General features: G+C 42.2%; 1 protein-coding gene across 1 annotated transcript in view; it reads left to right on the top strand.

Annotated features, from left to right (window-relative positions):
• The window catches only part of ARFGEF2 (ADP ribosylation factor guanine nucleotide exchange factor 2), a 114,393-nt gene that overhangs the window by 35,880 nt on the left and 58,653 nt on the right, over window positions 1-19,860 (top strand). Inside the window, exons 7-14 of the mRNA XM_025399489.1 lie at window positions 4,453-4,521; window positions 6,452-6,603; window positions 10,067-10,197; window positions 11,721-11,955; window positions 12,926-13,025; window positions 13,746-13,885; window positions 15,373-15,481; window positions 16,619-16,802. Of these exons, the coding sequence (XP_025255274.1) occupies window positions 4,453-4,521; window positions 6,452-6,603; window positions 10,067-10,197; window positions 11,721-11,955; window positions 12,926-13,025; window positions 13,746-13,885; window positions 15,373-15,481; window positions 16,619-16,802 (1,120 nt within the window). The remainder of the gene's footprint in view (window positions 1-4,452; window positions 4,522-6,451; window positions 6,604-10,066; window positions 10,198-11,720; window positions 11,956-12,925; window positions 13,026-13,745; window positions 13,886-15,372; window positions 15,482-16,618; window positions 16,803-19,860) is intronic.

Below are 19,860 nucleotides of genomic sequence, written 5' to 3'. Positions count from 1 at the left end.
ATACATATGTACAGGCAGAGGTACTTACCAGTCACCACTTTATAGCCTCTGGTCTAACTCACTGAGCCTGTAGCTTCTCTGATAAGATGAATTGATATTTCTTGGGTGTTGAATGTAAATGAGGTGCTGTGTACTTTGGAATGTATGATACAGATTGGAAACTGTCACCATACTTTTATTAATATCATAGCATCAGAGAAGGTTGGGACTGGAAAAGGAACTTAGAAATATCTAGTCATGTTTACCAAATTACAAGAGGTGAGATGTTGTGTAAGTGAACACCTTCCCTCCTTTACTCCTTCCTCCCTCCCTCCCTCCCTCCCTCCCTCCCTTCCTTCCTTCCTTCCATCCTTCCGACAGGGTCTCACTCTGTCACGCAGGCTGGAGTGCAGTGGTGCAATCTCAAATCACTGCAACCTCTGCCTCTCAGGCTCAGGTGATCCTCCTGTCTCAGCCTCCCGAGGAGCCGGGACTGCAGGTGTGTGCCACCACGCCCTGCTAATTTTTATACTTTTTGTAGAAATGGGGTTTTGCTGTGTTGTCCAAGCTAGTCTCAAACTCCTGAGCTCAAGTGATCCTCCCCACCTCAGCCTCCCAAAGTGCTGGAATTACAGGCATGAGCTGCCATGCCCCACCAGAACGTTTTATATTTTAAAGGTCATTTATTTTAATATGCATTCAGAAAATGTAACTAACATATGAAAACTGTTATTTTGTGAATTTTATTGCTTAAGGTGAGTTAACTTAAAGAGCACTAGTAAATACTTGCCGTCATGCATTGCTTAACAACAGGGTTATGTTCTGAGAAATAGGTCATAGGCAGTTTCACCTCTAGGCTATAAACCTGTACGCCATGTTACCGTGTTGAATACTATATGCATTGGTAACACAGTGGTAAGGAGTTGATAAGGTGTAGTCAAAATGCGGTATAAAAGATAAAAACTGATATACCTGTATAGGGCACTTACCATGGATGGAGCATGAAGGACTGGAAGTTACTCTGAGTGAGTCAGTGAGTGAGCAGTGAGTGAATGTGAAGGCCTGGGACATGACCATATCCCACTGCAGGCTTCATAAACACTTAGGCTACCCTAAATTTATAAAAATAATTTTCTTTCTTTTTTTTTTTTTTTTTTTTTGGAGACGGAGTTTTGCTCTTGTCCTCCAGGCTGGAGTGCAGTGGCACGATCTCTGCTCACTGCAATCTCCACCTCCCAGGTTCAAGTGATTCTCCTGCCTTAGCCTCCCGAGTAGCTGGGATTACAGGTGCCTGCTACCACGCCTGGCTAATTTTTGTATTTTTGGTAGAGACTGGGTTTCTGTTGTTGACCAGGCTGGTCTCGAACTCCTGACCTCAGGTGATCCACCCGCCTTGGCCTCCTGAAGTGCTGGATTATAGGCATGAGCCACTGTGCCCAGCCTATAAAATTAATTTTCTGGCCAGGCGTGGTAGCTCACGCCTGTAATCCCAGCGTTTTGGGAGGCCGAGGCAGTTGGATCACGAGGTCGAGATTGAGACCATCCTGGCCAACATGGTAAAACCCCGTCTCTACTAAAAATACAAAAATTAGCTGGGTGTGGTGGCGCACACCTGTAGTCCCAGCTACTCAGGAGGCTGAGGCAGGAGAATCGCTTGAACCTGGGAGGCGGAGGTTGCAGAGAGCAGAGATTGTGCCACTGCATCAAGCCTGGCGACAGAGCGAGACTCCATCTCAAAAAATAATAATAATAATTTTCTTTATTCAATAATAAATTAATTTTAGCTTACTGTAACATTTTTACTTCATAAACTTTTTTTTTTAACTTTTGGCTCTTGTAATAGCATCTAGTTTAAAACAAACACATGGCACAGATACACAAAAATATTTTTTCTTTATATTCTTATTCTATAAACTTTTTTTTCTATTTCTTAAATTTTTAGGTTTTTAAAACTTTTAAAATATTTTTGTTAAAAACTAAGCCACAAAACACACAGATTAGCCTAGGCCTACACATGGTCAGGATTATTCATATCACTGTCTTCCACCTCCACATCTTGTCCCCGGAAGGTCTTCAGCGGCTGTAACATACATGGAGTTGGTATCTCCTATAATAACAATATTTGCTCCTGGAATGCTTCCTGAACCTGCCTGAGACTTTTTTACAGTTAACTTTTTCTTTTTTAAATAAGTAGAAGGCAATGACAATAAAGAGTATAGTATAGGCTGAGCACGGTGGCTCACGCCTGTAATCCCAACACTTTGGGAGGCTGAGGCAGGCAGATCAGTTGAGGTCAGGAGTTCGAGGCCAGCCTGGCCAACATGGCAAAACTCCGTCTCTACTAAAAGTACAAAAATTAGTCGGGCGTGGTGGCACAGGCCTGTAATCCCAGTTACTCGGGAGGCTGAGGCAAGAGAATCGCTTGAACCTGGGAGGCGGAGGTTGCAGTGAGCCAAGATCGTGTCACTGCACTCCAGCCTGGGCAACAGATTGCGACTCTGTCTCTCAAAAAAAAAAAAAAAAAAAAAGTATATTATAGTAAATACATAAACTAATAACACACTGGTTTATTACCAATTATTATGTATTATACAGAATTGCATGTACTCTTCTTTTATATGACTGGTAGCACAGGTTTGTTCACACCAGCATCACCACAAATATAAGTAATAAGTTGTATGCTGCGACATAACAACGGCTATGATGTCACTAGGCGATAGGAATTTTTCAGCTCCACTGGTAGTCTTCCGGGACCACTATTGTATATGTGATTCCTCATTGACCAGATGTTGTTATGTGGCGCATAACAGTATATTTAAAATACATAATAATATATAATATTATGATGGTGCATGAATGTGGCAAAAGTTATGAAGGTGGTTTGAGAATGACTAAAGTTTGAGTAACAGTGATCTAGTCTAAATCATCCTTTTTAGATAAGAAGTGAGTTTAGCGGATTGTGACTGTTTCTGGGGTTTTCTAACTTCAAGTTCCCTTTGCCTTCTAGGAAAAGCTTATAACATCAATATTTCCCACACGAATTTACTTTGCCACGTAGATAGTTCCAGGGTGTTAAGTGCCCAATGGAAATGAAAATACTTAGCACTGCCCTCCAGGACCTTGTAGATCAAGCATAGAACTCATAAAAATGGTGGCTGGATTAAAAATTCTCATTAATACACAGTCAAAGGATTATTTTGGTTTTGCTTTTTTAAGGTGATGGTTTTTTTGGTCAACGTGATGTTTTATAAATGAGTAACGTTCGGCCAGGTGCAATGTCTCATGCTTGTAATCCCAGCACTTTGGGAGGCCAAGGTGGGTGGATCAGTTGAACTCAGGAGTTCAAGACCAGCCTAGGCAACATAGAGAAACCTTGTCTCGCCGGGCGCGGTGGCTCAAGCCTGTAATCCCAGCACTTTGGGAGGCCGAGACGGGCGGATCACGAGGTCAGGAGATCGAGACCATCCTGGCTAACATGGTGAAACCCCGTCTCTACTAAAAAATACAAAAAACTAGCCGGGCGCGGTGGCGGGCGCCTGTAGTCCCAGCTACTCGGAAGGCTGAGGCAGGAGAATGGCGTGAACCCGGGAGGCGGAGCTTGCAGTGAGCAGAGATCCGGCCACTGCACTCCAGCCTGGGCGGCACAGCGAGACTCCGTCTCAAAAAAAAAAAAAAAAAAAAGAAACCTTGTCTCTACTAAAACTACAAAATTAGCCGGGCATGGTGAGGTGGGAGGATTGCTTGAGCCAAGGAGGCGGAGGTTGCAGTAAGCTGGGATGGTGCCATTGCACTCCAGCCTGGACAAGAGAGCAAAACTCTGTCTCAAAAAAAAAAAAAAAAGTAATGTTTACCTCTAAACATCTAGTCAAGAGCTGTTTATATAAACTCTTTCCTAGAACTAGTTTTCTGAAGAAAAAAAAAAAAAAGAGATACCGAACCTCTTCTACTTAAACGGTTAACATATTACAGAATCATTTCATAAAAGTTGAGTAAATCCTTAACTATCACATTGGAAATCTCATGCCAGATTCTGGGTTTACAGTGTGGGAAGGCAGAGCAGCAGAAGGCATGTCGTTTACCAAGGCTCGTTGGTCCCTGAGGCTAAGGCACAAGAGAAAGCTCCATTTGTTCTGCCAGGAACCCTAGCTGGATAAAATCGAGCTCTTGCCTCCAAGTTGGGGGTGTTGGGGAGGGCCCTGGGCCGAGCCACTGGGACTCAGGAAGGAAGAAAGTAATACAAGCCAGTGGGGTTTTAGTGTTCCACAAAGGGAACCTCAAAAGCAGAACAGATGCTGCCTAAGTTTCCCGATTTCAAGGAAGTTATCCTTCATTGGCACAATCAGATTTGGCCTTGGGGAGAACTTATTTGCACCCTTTGCCTTCTGAAATGTAACTCCCTGTAATCTCCCCTTCTTCCTTTGTTTTTTCCTGGAAATGCCCATGTGTGTTTTGTATATTTGGATGTGTGTGTAGGGACTGATGACGGAGCCCAGGAGGTGGTGAAGGACATCTTGGAAGATGTAGTCACATCTGCCATTAAAGGTAAGAACCAAGGACGACCCAGCCTTTCCTCTTCCCTCATTCCTCCAAAAAGTCCTCAGCAAAATGTTTTAGTGGTGGAGTTTCCTCTTCCCTGCCCTAAGAACTCATGGAGCTCATGGAAACTGAATCTTCCCACATCTGCCCATTTTTTATATGGGATTCAAAAATGACTTGTTTTTACTGACTGATTTTAGTCTTATTTGGATTGGGTTTAAGAAACATAGTCTGGGCCGGGCGCGGTGGCTCATGCCTGTAATCCCAGCACTTTGGGAGTCCAAGGCGGGCGGATCACAAGGTCAGGAATTCGAGACCAGCCTGGCCAATATGGTGAAATCCCATCTCTACTAAAAATACAAAAAGTAGCCGGGCATGGTGACGCGCGCCTGTAGTCCCAGCTTTTTGGGAGGCTGAGGCGGCAGAATTGCTTGAACCTGGAAGGTAGAGGTTGCAGTGAGCCGAGATCACGCCGCTGCACTTCAGCCTGGGTGGCAGAGCAAGACTCCATCTCAAAAAAAAGAAACATTGTCTGACTGTGTTAGGCTTAGATGCTCCACATGGAGATGCAGAGGGCCATTCCATATGCCTTGTAGATTAGGGGATGTCCAGGTCTTTCTAGAAGTGGGCTGGAGCCCTGAGATCCATGTCCATTGGAGCTGAGTTTTCATGGCCAGCCATTGATGTGTCAAGGGGACACTCCACTTGTCAGCAGGTATCAGGTGTACAGGGAAGCTTTATTTTGTTAGGCTTCATTCATAACTGCCTCATGGTATGGTTTCTGCCCAGAATCTCAGGTCAGTGGGTGTATGCTGAACATTTTGTTCCAATGCCAATAAACCATTAATATTTCTAGAAATCAAAATCTTAGTGGGTTTTAATCAGCTTTTTTTTTTAAATGAAAGAGAGTAAAATGAAACAGAGTACAAATGATCTGACTGTATCACATATAATGTTAAGTATTGTTTCATGAAATGTGTTTCAGTTATTTATGTGCACGTGTCTATACTGGGATACAATTTTTTAAATTAATTTCTTACAGAGGTCAAGATTTGAAAGCCACTTTTCTAAGCCCTATCTTTTTGTTAAGGTACCACAAAGCTATATACATATTCTATTATTTATTTAACTTCTTATAGAAATGCCTGGAAAATAGAAAAATTTTATTTCATACCTTTAGATTTGTTTCTGGGGTCTATACAAGAAGTCTTCAGGTAATGGATGTTTGTCTTGTTTACTCTGTGTCCTCTAGCCACTACTGCAGAGCCAGCACATAATAGGCACTTGATAAATACTTACTGAATGAAATATGCTTTGTAAAGCTGTTATTGAAAATTGTTCTCATTGTTTCATATCCCTTATGTATATATAAAGAACCACATTATAAAGTTTTCTTAGAGTTTCATTGCTCTGCTGATCATCAGATATGCTTTCCTTCGTTAAATGATGAAATATATTTAATTCTTTATTTTAATTATTTCCCTTTTTTCACATGGCTGCCAAGAAGCTTAGGTTTACATTTTTTCTCTGTGACTAAGGTTTTCTGTCATAACTGACTCTTCTCTAATTCCTTTATTAATGGTACGTTTAAAAAATCTGTACCTTTCATGTTTAGCTGCTTCTAATCTTTTTCAAAAGTGAATGGGGGTGGGCAGGGCTGCTGCATTACACAATTCTGGAGGCACCATTGATCTGGAGAGAATTGTATATTGCTGTGGCCCTGGCAGTGGGGCTGCGGATAACAAACACTCATAAAGCTTAAGCATCACTTTGGCCAAGGCTTTTCCAGGATTGTGTCAGTCATGGGCTGGTGGCACAGGAAAAGGGGAAAAAGCAACAGCTGGGAGGCTCACGAATAACTTCTTTTTGGTGTCAAGCAGCCTTTTAGGGTAAGTACAGTACTAATTTGGCTATGACTTTGTATTTGTGTTTTAAGAAGCAGCGGAAAAGCATGGTCTGACAGAACCTGAGAGAGTTCTAGGTGAACTGGAGTGTCAGGAATGTGCTATTCCCCCAGGAGTTGATGAAAACTCACAGACCAATGGAATAGCCGATGACCGGCAGTCCTTGTCATCAGCAGATAATCTGGTATGTTAGTGATCATCCTCTGGATTCATTGCCATTTTTACTTTTTCAAAAAATGCAGAATAAAATCTTTCCTCAAAAGAAGCAACTAAAATAAGCAAGCCCTATTCCTTTATTAGTCACACAGTTCTGGGCCAATATTCTTTGTATTAGCAGGTTCAGTTCTTAGAATGTGCTAATGTTGCTTGGTATATAACATCATTATTAAACCCTGTTTACTCAGACTTTTAACACTTAAATTTCTTGCTATTTTTCTTCTCTCTCAAAATAGTATACATTCATTATAGGAAAATAAAATGTATAGTTACCTGTCTTTCCTTCTCTGTGTTGGAAAGTCAGTATGTATAGGAAAGCCATCCATAACCCATAGATTGCCCTTGTTAACATCTTACCTATATCCTTCTAGATTTTTCTCCATCTCACATATTTTTCCACTTATATAGAATAATACAGTGTGTATCCTGTGTTGCAACCTGCTTTTTAAACAATTTATATTATGAACATTCTCTCAGGCCCATAGATATGTCCGCCACATTATTCTTTTTAGTAGCCTTATTGTTCTCTTAAAAATTGCTTTAAAATTAAATATAAGCATTCAAAATAGGAAGTAATACGATGTGACTGTCCCTCAAGACCCCACTTTCTTTGTCTTTTTACCAGTGTTTCTCAACCTTTTTCATTATTGCTCCTTCCTCCAAGAAAACTTTGTAGACATTTTTTCCTAATCATCATCCCCCATTAAGTTGTAATGCCACCAGTAAACTGGATATCCATATGCTACATGTATATCTATGCTTTATACATAAAAAGAATAAGGATTTGTTGTTGTTTATTTGAGACAGAATCTCATTCTCACCTAGGCTGGAGTGCAGTGGTGTGGTCTCGACTCACTGCAGCCTTCACTTCCTGGGCTCAAATGATCCTGCCGCCTCAGCCCCCTGAGTATCTGGGGCTACAGGCAGGCACCACCATACCTGGCTAATTTTTTATTATTATTTGTAGAGACAGGGTCTCACTATGTTGCCCAGGGTGATCTTGAACTGGGCTCAAGCAATCTGCTCACCTCAGCTTCCCAAAGTGCTGGGTTTACAGGCATGAACCACTGCATCCGACCAGAATAAGGTGGTTTTTTTGTTTGTTTTTGTTTTCTTTTTTTTAACCCCCTTGAGGACGCACTTAAATCTATACAAGGGACTCATGTTATATAATAAGCGGCAGTTTGCTTTGTTTACTAAACACTGTATGGTGGGCATCTTCCCCTATCAGTGTATGTAGAGCTAACACAAATTTTTAATGGCCATGTGAAATTCTGTATGGATCACTGTATTAACCAATTCCCTATTGGGTTTTTAGATTATTCCAGTTTTATCATAGGAAATGCTTCTATAATGAATATCCTTATAGATAACTCTTAATTCCTTCTTAGGAATAAATTCCTGCGAGTAGTATTGATGGTTCAAGAGTTGGAAGTTTTAGCTGAGTATAATAGCATGCTTCTGTATTCCCAGCTACTCAGGAGGCTGAGGCTGGAGGATCGCTTGAGCCCAGAAATCCAGCCAGGGGAACATAGTGAGACCCCATCTCATAAATAAATAAATAAATGTAGTGAGATCATGTCTCATAAGTAAATGAATGAAAGAGAGTGGGAGTTGGAAGTTTTAAGGCTTTTGATCCTTAACACCAAGTCAGTCTTCTGGAAAGGTACTGCTTGAATCCCTGTCCACCTTTAATCTCTCAATACCCATTTTCCCATTCTCTCATTAAAACTAGGCAGCAGCCTTTATTCACATCTTTGCTCGTCTGATAGGAGAAAGCTCCTACCCTAATGATGAGTAATAAGGTCATTTATGTTTCTTTTTTTTTTTTTTTTTTTTTTTGAGACGGAGTCTCGCTCTGTCACCCAGGCTGGAGTGCAGTGGCCGGATCTCAGCTCACTGCAAGCTCTGCCTCCCGGGTTCACGCCATTCTCCTGCCTCAGCCTCCCAAGTAGCTGGGACTACAGGCGCCCGCCACCATACCCGGCTAATTTTTTGTGTTTTTAGTAGAGACGGGGTTTCACCGTGTTAGCCAGGATGGTCTCGATCTCCTGACCTCGTGATCCACCCGCCTCCGCCTCCCAAAGTGCTGGGATTACAGGTGTGAGCCACCGCGCCCGGCCATTTATGTTTCTTTATCATTTGCATTTATTGGTACATTGCTTATCCATTTTTTTCATATGGGAGAAAGGTTTTCATATTTCCTTAATGAATTATAAGAATTATAAGAACTTTTATATGTGGGGGATATTAATCTTTATTATATGTTAAAAAATTTTTATTTTTTTTTTTGAGATGCAGTCTCGCTCTGTTGCCCAGGCTAGAGTACAGTGGCGCAATCTCAGCTCACTGCAAGCTGTGCCTCCTAGGTTCACGCCATTCTCCTGCCTCGGCCTCCTGAGTAGCTGGGACTATAGGCGCCCACCACCACTCTCAGCTAATTTTTTGTATTTTTAGTAGAGACGAGGTTTCACCATCTTAGCCAGGATGGTCTCGATCTCCCAACCTTGTGATCTGCCCACCTAAGCATTCCAAAGTGCTGGGATTACAGGCGTGAGCCACCGTGTCTGGCCAAAAAATTTTATTTTTATGTTTTGTTTTTAAATGTAATTTACCTTTTTTTAGGTGAAAAAAGTTTATTTTGTAATACCTATCCTTTGTTACCCATTTATCCTGCAATAGCTGCAACAGTATTCTTTTTTTTATTATTACTATTATTTTTTTTTTTTTTGGTCACCCAGGCTGGAGTGCAGTGCCGCGATCTTGGCTCACTGCAACGTTTACCTCCCAGGTTCAAGCGATTCTCCTGTCTTAGCCTCCCAAGAAGCTGGGATTAGTAGAGACGAGGTTTCACCATGTTGGCCAAGTTGGTGTGGAACTCCTGACTTCAAGTGATCTGCCTGCCTTGGCCTCCCAAAGTATTGGGATTACAGGCGTGAGCCATTGCCCCGGCTTACAATAGTGTTCTTAGAACTACCTTTCTTACCCAAGCTAATGTAATTACCTGTATTAGTTTTGGTTTTTTTACAGCTTAACTTTTGATCATGTTTCATTTTAAACCACCCATACCAACTCTGAAGAACAAGGAACAAGGTTGTAGAATTGCTCTGATGGCTCCTCCATAGCTCCTATTTTGTCATATCCTCCCCTCCCCCACATCCCTCGTCTCCCTATTAAATAGAAGAATTTTAATTTCCATGAGATAATTACATTTCTTATTTTTGATAAGAGTTATACTTTTGTCCTCTCCCTTTTTATTTTTTGAGATACGGTCTTACTATGTTCCCCAGAGTGGAGCGCAGCAGTGCCATCATGGCTTACTGCAGCCTTGACCTCTTGGGCTCAATGGATCCTCCTGCCTCAGCCTCCAGAGGAACTAGGACTACAGGTGCGCGTCACCACACCCTGCTAATATTTGTTTCTAATCCTAGGAATCGGATGCACAAGGACATCAAGTGGCTGCCAGGTTCTCCCACGTTCTGCAGAAGGATGCCTTCCTTGTGTTCCGCTCCCTGTGCAAGCTGTCCATGAAGCCCCTTGGTGAAGGCCCTCCAGACCCAAAGTAAGCAGACAGCAGTTCTTGGCCATCTTCAATTCAATGATCCAGCAGCACGTGGTACTGTGTTTCACACTCCCCTTGTTCCAAGAAGTTTCAGTGTTGTGTCTCTTTGTCAGTGTAAGTGCAGGAATGGTTTTACAACTTTCAGACTCATGCAGTCTCTATAGTCCTTTCATATTGAATTGTCTCTGTATCCCCACCAACCAAGATTTTGCCCAGTTTTGCTTTCCTTGGCATATGAATGCTAAAAACAGTCTGTTTGTTGAACACATAAAAAGCACATTTTTACTAGCTAGTGGATTGAATCTCCTGATGTGGGGTGGGGGAGGGACAGGATACCTGCAAACCTCAGTTCCCTGTTGTGTTTGGAAACCTCTGCTTCATCGATACAGATCTAAGCCCCAGATTGGGACACAGGGAAGCCAAACATTTCTTTGTAGTAAACAAACTACTACAAGGATGTCAGTGCTGTGGAGTGAAGCAAGCAGAGGCTTCAGAGCCAGAAAGAGCTGCATTTAGATCTTGGCTCCTCCACCTGAGAGCAGTTCCTTGGTTATATGACTTACCAAGCCTCATCTGAAAAATGGGAATATGGAAAATCATCTTACAGGATTGATTAAATGAAATATCGGTGTTGTCCTGAGCATGGGGCCTTGTACTTTATAAATTGTCACTGTCGTTCCTGTCATTAGTCATTAATAATCTTCAATTCATCTATTGTGAATGCTGCTAATACTATGATAGGTATTAGGAAAATAGGCCAGGTGTGGTGGCTCACGCCTATAATCCCAACATTCTGGGAGGCCGAGGTGGGTGGATCACTTGAGGCCAGGAGTTTGAAACCAGCCTGGCCAACAAGACAAAACCCCATCTCTACTAAAAATACAAAAATTAGCTGGGTGTGCTGGTACGCACCTGTAATCCCAGCCACTCAGGAGGCTGAGGCAAGAGAATCGCTTGAACCCAGGAGGCAGAGGTTGCAGTGAGCCGAGATCGTGTCACTGAACTCTAGCCTGGGCAACAGAGCAACAGTAAATTTTAAAAAATAAAAATAAGTGTTAAGAAAATAGTTCATGAAAATGTACCATTTCTTACCATACCTGAACTCAGGGATGGGCAGCGGTGAGGGAGGGCTGTGAGGTAGGTGGATAAAGAGCACCGTCTTCATGGTGTGTGAAGATAGGGTGAGCCAGGTGTCTCAGCCTCCCACAAGTGATGTAAAGTCATTGATTCTCTCAGTGCAGTTGTAGAACCTGCTCTCCAGAATCAGTTGACACTTTGCTCCTGCTATATTCTCTACTTCGTGATGGAGAGGGACAAAAAGGAATTGGCAGCTCTTGTTCTCAAAGGGCCTGCAATTCCAGAAGGACCCACCTCATGCCATCTGCCCTGATTCTCCTGACATTTAGGTGCTATTAATTCTTTAAACTTCTGCTCATTGGTAGAGGAGCAAGGCCTTCTCAAGAAACATACTGTTTGACATTTTTTCTTTTAGCACTGTTACGGTTTTTCATTTTCTTTGCCAGATCCCATGAGCTGCGTTCCAAGGTGGTTTCCCTGCAGCTGCTCCTCTCTGTGTTACAAAATGCTGGCCCCGTATTTAGGACTCACGAGATGTTCATCAATGCAATCAAGCAATATCTCTGTGTGGCCTTGTCCAAAAACGGCGTCTCTTCAGTGCCTGATGTCTTTGAGCTGTCTCTTGCCATTTTTCTTACTCTTCTTTCAAACTTTAAAATGCACTTGAAAATGCAGATAGAGGTATGGACTCCAAAGTTTTTTCATTTGATTGTATACTATTATTAATAATAATACTCAATGTTGAGAATGCTGCTAATATTATACACTAAGCATTAGGAAAATGGTTCGTGAAAATGTTTCATATCTTACCATCCGGAACTCAGGAGTGGGCAGGGGCAGGGAGGGTAAATGGCATACTCATCAGCTGGCACCACAGTAAATCAGAACTTTTTAAATGAGTAAGAGAGTATCTTTTTATAAAAAGTTACTGCCCTCAGGCTGGGCGCAGTGGCTCATGCCTGTAATCCCAGCACTTTGGGAGGCTGAGGCAGGCGGATCACGAGGTCAGATCGAGATCATCCTGGCTAACATGGTGAAACCCTGTTTTTACTAAAAATACAAAAAAATTAGCCGGGCGAGGTGGCGGGCGCCTGTAGTCCCAGCTACTCGGGAGGCTGAGGCAGGAGAATGGCATGAACCCAGGAGGCAGAGCTTGCAGTGAGCTGAGATTGCGCCACTGCACTGCAGCCTGGGCAACAGAGCGAGACTCCGTCTCAAAAAAAAAAAAAAAAAAAAGTTACTGCCCCCAGATCTTATGTGCCTTTCATTTTAACCAAAGGATATGGGCTATATGCTGGGCTCGCCCCCTAAACATGTCTGTTTGGTCTGTAAATTGTTTGAAATCATTTAGATTAGTTGCCAAATTGAGAAATCCTATTTTACATGAAAATCCAGATTTCTGGTTTCTCTCCAAAAAGTCACAACATGGATCCTGCATTTCCACTTGGCAGCTCCCCTGATGGCCCCTACCCTGCCAGCCGTCCCCACCAAGGCCAGGGTCCTGACGCTGCCCAGCCGGGCGGGCGCTCCACTCTCCTGCCCAGGGTGCTTTACTTACTGCAGGATCGGGTTGGCTTCTGAAGACTTTGGAGGTTTTGAGCCCTGGTTGAAACTGTTAATTAGTGTCCTCCTTTGTCTTTATGTCATATAGGTCTTTTTCAAAGAAATTTTCTTGAACATTTTAGAAACATCAACAAGTTCTTTTGAGCACAGGTGGATGGTCATTCAGACTCTGACGAGGATCTGTGCAGGTATTTTCACCTGGGGACACTCATCCACTGGACTTTTGATGCTTTAATTTGCCAAAGCTCAGATTAAGACTTTTAACTCCTCCTTTTAGAGTTTTAAAGAAGGATTGGAAATAAAAGGCTAATTCTAACCTAGTCCTGTCCCACCTCTCCTTTTTTAGAGGATGACCAACTCAGGCTGGTTTGCCAAGGACTTCCTGGGTTTAGCACTAAGTCTCATGTCCCAGAAACCCCCTAATCTCATCAAACTGGAACACTTGGTTACATTACCTACAAGCTGAGTACTGTTAGTCACAGGACCTAAGATATTGGTGCTGCCAATTTTTGATTGGGTGCTATGGTAAATGTGGATTTACCTTACACTATACAATTATGTGGCCTCAAAGTAAGCATCCTGCTTGTCTGGCATCAAATGTATTTTTGTAAGAGTGACACAACTTTAAGAGGTGGATCAGGCAATTGTTAGCCCCTTCCTTGATGAGAAAAGTGAGCCTTGGACAGGTGGAATGAACCACCTGAGATTTCAGTTTGCTCAGAAGCGGGCCTGAAAACAACCTCCTCTCTGCCAGCTTCCTAGTACTTCCAACATGTGTTTCCTGAGTGAGATGTGGCCACCGGAGCCTGTAGTTCACTGGGGAAATTTGTTGGCAAACATCTTGTTTGATAAGAAAACATAACTGCTATTTGATCAGAATTTCTGATACTTGTATGTTATTTTCCAAGATGCCCAGTGTGTTGTGGATATTTATGTCAACTACGACTGTGATTTAAATGCTGCTAACATTTTCGAGCGCCTTGTAAATGATTTATCCAAAATTGCTCAGGGAAGAAGTGGACATGAGCTGGGAATGACACCTCTGCAGGTAAAAACACTGTGGACACTCAATTATATTAAAGTTTATTCATTCCAATAAACATTTATTGAGTGCCACCACATGCCAGGCACTGTCCTTGATATAGCAGTGAACAAAACAGGCATACGTATTCACACATTTCCTGCCATCATAAAACGACATTAAAGAAGTCAGTTCAGATGATCATAAGGTCTGCAGAGAAGAATAAAGCAGGGACGGCAGAGAGGAAGTGCTGGAGGTGGGGTGCTGTAATTCTTAATGGAGTCATTAGGGTAGTATCCCTTAGTAGGTAACCTTTGAGCTGAGACCCATAGGAAGCAAATCCATTCTCAGTCACCCTTCCAAAGATAGCGTGGAAAACAGGATCCCAGTCTGCAATAGAGGCAAAGGAGATTGGCTAGGAGCCGAATACCTTATTAGAGCACCTACAAAGAAAATAGGATGCTTAACTCTAGGTTTCTGAATGAACTGGTCAGAGGGTCTCCGACCTCCCTGGAATTATGTGTGGAATTTTGGTGTATGGGCATTTTTCCTAAAAGATGGTCATAGTTGTCATTGGAATCACAGAGATCTGTGCTGTCCGAGATGCTGTTTTGAATCTAAAATATTTGCAGTTTTTTTAGATGATCTGCAACTCATAATTCAACTTATTATTTAAGAATGCTATTTATTTTTGAAAATCAGTATTTTTATTTACTTAAAGGGTGAGCCTTAAAATGGAATGCATTTGTGGGTGTTTAGGGGATACGTTGTATCCAGAGTCACTTGCAGCATAATTCAAGGTTCTTTTCTTCTTTTTTTCAGAGTCACTGGTTAAGACCTTGTTATTTGTGTGTGATTTTTTTTTTTTTTTTTTTTGGAGACAGAATCTCGCTCTGTCACCCAGGCTGGAGTGCAGTGGCACGATCTCAGCTCACTGCAACGTCCACCTCCCAGGTTCAAGTGATTCTCCTGCCTCAGCCTCCCAAGTGGCAGGGATTACAGGTGGCTGCCACCACACCCGGCTTATTTTTGTCTTTTTAGTAGAGACGGGGTTTCACCATCTTGTCCAGGCTGGTCTTGAACTCCTTACCTCAGGTGATCCCCCCGCCTCAGCCTCCCAAAGTGCTAGGATTACAGGCGTGAACCACAGCGCCTGGCCAAGACCTTGTTATTAAAAAAATAATAATAAAATTTAAAGTTTTTTTTTTAATCACACAAGCAATGAATGAAAACTTCTTTTGAAAATCCAAATAACGTTGTTCATTTTAGGAAAACACATGCCCCATATTTTTGCTGCTGGAGTGTTTATAATGAGCATCTTTAGAGATGTCCAGGGTTTTCGCAGTGTATCCTTGATACTTGTCACTTCTTAGCTCTGGGTTTGTTTCATCCTTAATAGCACTGACTGTCAGTGATTTATCTCATAGCCTCACTGGGGTCCGAGAAAGCCTCATAGATGTCTGTTCTCTTTGTTTTTCTCTTAAGTCTCTTTCCTGTGTCACTTCGTCCCTTAGGAGCTCAGCCTGAGGAAGAAAGGCCTGGAGTGTCTCGTGTCCATTCTCAAGTGCATGGTGGAGTGGAGCAAAGACCTGTATGTGAATCCCAACCACCAGACCAGCCTCGGTGAGACAGCGTTGCTGCCATACCCACCTCCATTCATAATAGGCTCCTGTGACTGCTGGGAACAGTTGTCTTAGTATAGTTGTTTTAGAATTGAAAAAGCCTTTTTAGTTTGCTAAATACCTATATTATTTTGAAAGTTCTGCTTTTTAATGCATCTGGAGTTGTGTGAAGTTATGCTGTAACTTCATTGTTTCAAATGCAGAGCCAGTTGCTCCAGTGCCTTTTTAATAGTTGCTCATTCCCTCACTGATTCAAAGCATCACCTTTATGATACACCAAATGTTCCTATGTATGTAAGTCTGTTTCTGGAATTTTAATTTTTTTAAAGAGACAGGGTCTCTTTCCATTACCCAGGCTGGAGTACAGTGGTGCCGTTGTAGCTCACTGCAGCCTTAAACTCCTGGGCTCAAGCAGTCCTCCCACCTTAGCCTCCCAAAGCACTGGGATTACAGATGTGAGCCATTGTGCCTGGCCTTCTTTCTAGATTTTCTATTCTGTTCTGTTTGTCTGTTTTAACACCAACACCACACTTGTTTTTGGTATCTTGTAGGGCAAGTCCTCCTATTCATTGTTCTTTAAGTTGTCTTGCTCGTTATTTTGCCTTTTTTACGCTTTCATGTGAATTTTAGAATTAGCTCATCAAGGCCTGGTGTGGTGGCTCATGCCTATAACCCCAGCACTTTGGGAGGCCGAGGGTGGTGGATCACGAGATGAGGCATTGAAGACCAGCCTGACTAACATAGTGAAACCCTGTCTCTATTAAAAATACAAAAAATTAGCCGGGTATGGTGGTGGGCGCCTGTAATCCCAGCTACTCTGGAGGCTGACGCGGGAGAATCACTTGAACCTGCAAGGCGGAGGTTGCAGTGAGCCGAGATTGCGCCACTGCACTCCAGCCAGGACGACCGTGCGAGACTCCGTCTCAAAAAAAAAAAAAAGAATTAGCTCATCAAGTTCCATGAGGAAACAAGTTTTTAAGTAAAGTATCTGATACTAAGGTTTCATGCTTATAATCTTTATGGTATAGAGTTGTTGCTATTACAGGTCTCGGAAAGGGAGCCATGCAGCCAGACCTAGCTCGGCTACGTCTGTCCCCCACCTGCTTATTTGGCTTCCTTTACTTTTACTTCTCTGCAGGTCAGGAGAGGCTCATGGATCAGGAAATGGGGGATGGGAAAGGCCTTGACATGGCGAGACGGTGTAGTGTGACATCCATGGAGTCCACAGTGTCCTCAGGGACCCAGACAACTGTTCAGGATGACCCCGAGCAATTTGAGGTCATCAAGCAACAAAAAGAAATCATCGAACACGGCATCGAGCTGTGAGTGTGGCTGCTGTTAACTAGCAGGGATTCTAGCAAAGCCATATTTTCTCTGGGAACCTGGGACTGATTCCTGAAAAGGAAATACCTGTTTACAAAAAGGCTGATGCTGGCACTTGTGGCTGAGCCTGATTGAGCCAGGCAATCAGTGAATGAGCGTATGTGTGTGTGTCTGTGCACAGAGACAGAGAAAATTTTAATACCTTTGTGTGGTTGATGCAGCCTTTTTTTCCCCCTTTCTAATGAAAATAATAAAACCAATTTAGAAAATACAGAAAAGTATAAAGTAATAATGTAAAAATCACTCATAAAATTACTGCCTGAGATGGCCCAGCGCAGTGGCTCATGCCTGTAATCCCAGCACTTTGGGAGGCCAAGGTGGGCGGATCACGGGGTCAAAAGATCGAGACCATCCTGGCTAACATGGTGAAACCCCGTCTCTACTAAAAATAAAAAAAATTAGCTGGGCATGATGGTGGGTGCCTATAGTCCCAGGTACTCAGGAGGCTGAGGCAGGAGAATGGCATGAACCCAGGAGGTGAAGCTTGCAGTGAGCTGAGATCGCGCCACTGCACTCTAGCCTGGGCAACAGAGACTCTGTGTCAAAAAAATTACTGTCTGAGGAAATCACCATTGGTGCATTTTTTTTCAACTGTATATTATGAAAAATTTCAACTTAGCAAAAAATTACCATGTGTCTTATTTGTTTTATTTTTTTTTTAGATGTGTTATTTTATTTTATTTTCTTATATTTTAAGTTCTAGGGTATATATGCACAACTTGCAGGTTTGTTACATAGGTATACATGTGCCATGTTGGTTTGCTGAACCCATTAACTCATCATTTACATTAGGTATTTCTAATGCTGTCCCTCCCCCTGTGCCCCACCCCGCGACAGGCCCCCTATGTGTGATATTCCCCGCCCTGTGTCCAAGTGTTCTCATTGTTCAGTACCCACCTATCAGTGAAAACATGCAGTGTTTGGTTTTCTGTCCTTGTGATAGTTTGCTCAGAATGATGGTTTCCAGCTTCATCCATGTCCCTGCAAAGGACATGAACTCATCCTTGCTTATAGATGCATAGTATTCCATGGTGTATATGTGCCACATTTTCTTAATCCAGTATGTCATTGATGGACATTTGGGTTGGTTCCAAGTTTTTGCTACTGTGAATAGTGCCGCAATAAACATATGTGTGTGTGTGTCTTTATAGTAGCATGATTTATAATCCTTTGGGTATATACCCAATAATGGGATTGCTGGGTCAAATGGTATTTCTATTTCTAGATCCTTGAGGAGTCGCCACACTGTCTTCCACAGTGGTTGGACTAGTTTACCCTCCCGCCAACAGTGTAAAAGTGTTCCTATTTCTCCACATCCTCTCCAGCATCTGTTGTTTCCTGACTTCTTAATGATCGCCATTCTAACTGGTTTGAGATGGTATCTCATTGTGATTTGGATTTGCATTTCTCTGATGACCAGTGATGATGAGCATTTTTTCATGTGTCTGTTGGCTGCATAAATGTCTTCTTTTGAGAAGTGTCTGTTCATATCCTTTGCCCACTTTTTGATGGGGTTGCTTGTTTTTTTTTTTGTAAATTTGTTTAAGTTCTTTGTAGATTCTGGATATTAGCCCTTTGTCAGATGGGTAGATTGCAAGAATTTCCCCCATTCTGTAGGTTGCCTGTTCACTCTGATGGTAGTTTCTTTTGCTGTGCAGAAGCTCTTTAGTTTAATTAGATCCAATTTGTCTGTTTTGGTTTTTGTTGCTGTTGCTTTTGGTGTTTTAGTCATGAAGTCCTTGCCCATGCCTATGTCCTGAATGGTATTGCCTAGGTTTTCTTCTAGGGTTTTTATGGTTTTAGGTGTAACATTTAAGTCTTGAATCCATCTTGAATTAATTTTTGTATAAGGTGTAAGGAAGGGATCCAGTTTCAGCTTTCTACATATGGCTAGCCAGTTTTTCCAGCACCATTTATTAAATAGGGAATCCTTTCCCCATTTCTTGTTTTTCTCAGGTTTGTCAAAGATCAGATGGCTGTAGATGTTGGTGTTACTTCTGAGGCCTCTGTTCTGTTCCATTGGTCTATCTCTTTGCTTTGGTACCAATACCACACTGTTTTGGTTACTGTAGCCTTGTAGTATAGTTTGAAGTCAGATAGTGTGATGCCTCTAGCTTTGTTCTTTTTGCTTAGGATTATCTTGGCAATGTGGGCTCTTTTTCGGTTCCATGTGAACTTTAAAGTAGTTTTTTCCAATTCTGTAAAGAAAGTCATTGGTAGCTTGATGGGGATGGCATTTAATCTATTACCTTGGGCGGTATGGCCATTTTCATGATATTGATTCTTCCTATCCATGAGCATGGAATGTTCTTCCATTTGTTTGTGTCCTCTTTTATTTCGTTGAGCAGTGGTTTGTAGTTCTCCTTGAAGAGGTCCTTCACATCCCTTGTAAGTTGGATTCCTAGGTATTTTATTCTCTTTCTAGCAATTGTGAATGGGAGTTCACTCACAATTTGGCTCTCCATTTATCTCTTGTTGGTGTAAAGGAATGCTTTTGATTTTTGCACATTGATTTTATATCCTAAGACTTTGCTGAAGTTGCTTATCAGCTTAAGGAGATTTTGGGCTGAGACGATGGGGTTTTCTAAACATACAATCATGTTATCTGCAAACTGGGACAATTTGACTTCCTCTTTTCCTAATTGAATACCTTTTATTTCTTTCTCTTACCTGATTGCCCTTGCCAGAACTTCCAACACTATGTTGCATAGGAGTGGTGAGAGAGTGCATCCCTGTCTTGTGCTAGTTTTCAAAGGGAATGCTTCCAGTTTTTGCCCATTCAGTATGATAACTGGCTGTGGGTTTGTCATAAATAGCTCTTATTATTTTGAGATACGTCCCATTGGTACCTAGTTTATTGAGAGTTTTTAGCACGAAGGGCTGTTGAATTTTGTCAAAGGCAAAATTTTCTGCATCTATCGAGATAATCGTGGTTTTTGTCGTTGGTTCTGTTTATGTGATGGATTACATTTATTGATTTGCATATGTTGAGCTAGC

This window comes from Theropithecus gelada, chromosome 10 (genome assembly GCF_003255815.1).
Source record: "Theropithecus gelada isolate Dixy chromosome 10, Tgel_1.0, whole genome shotgun sequence".
Lineage (NCBI taxonomy): Eukaryota > Metazoa > Chordata > Mammalia > Primates > Cercopithecidae > Theropithecus > Theropithecus gelada.
This window is presented reverse-complemented; position numbering and strand designations above follow the sequence as displayed.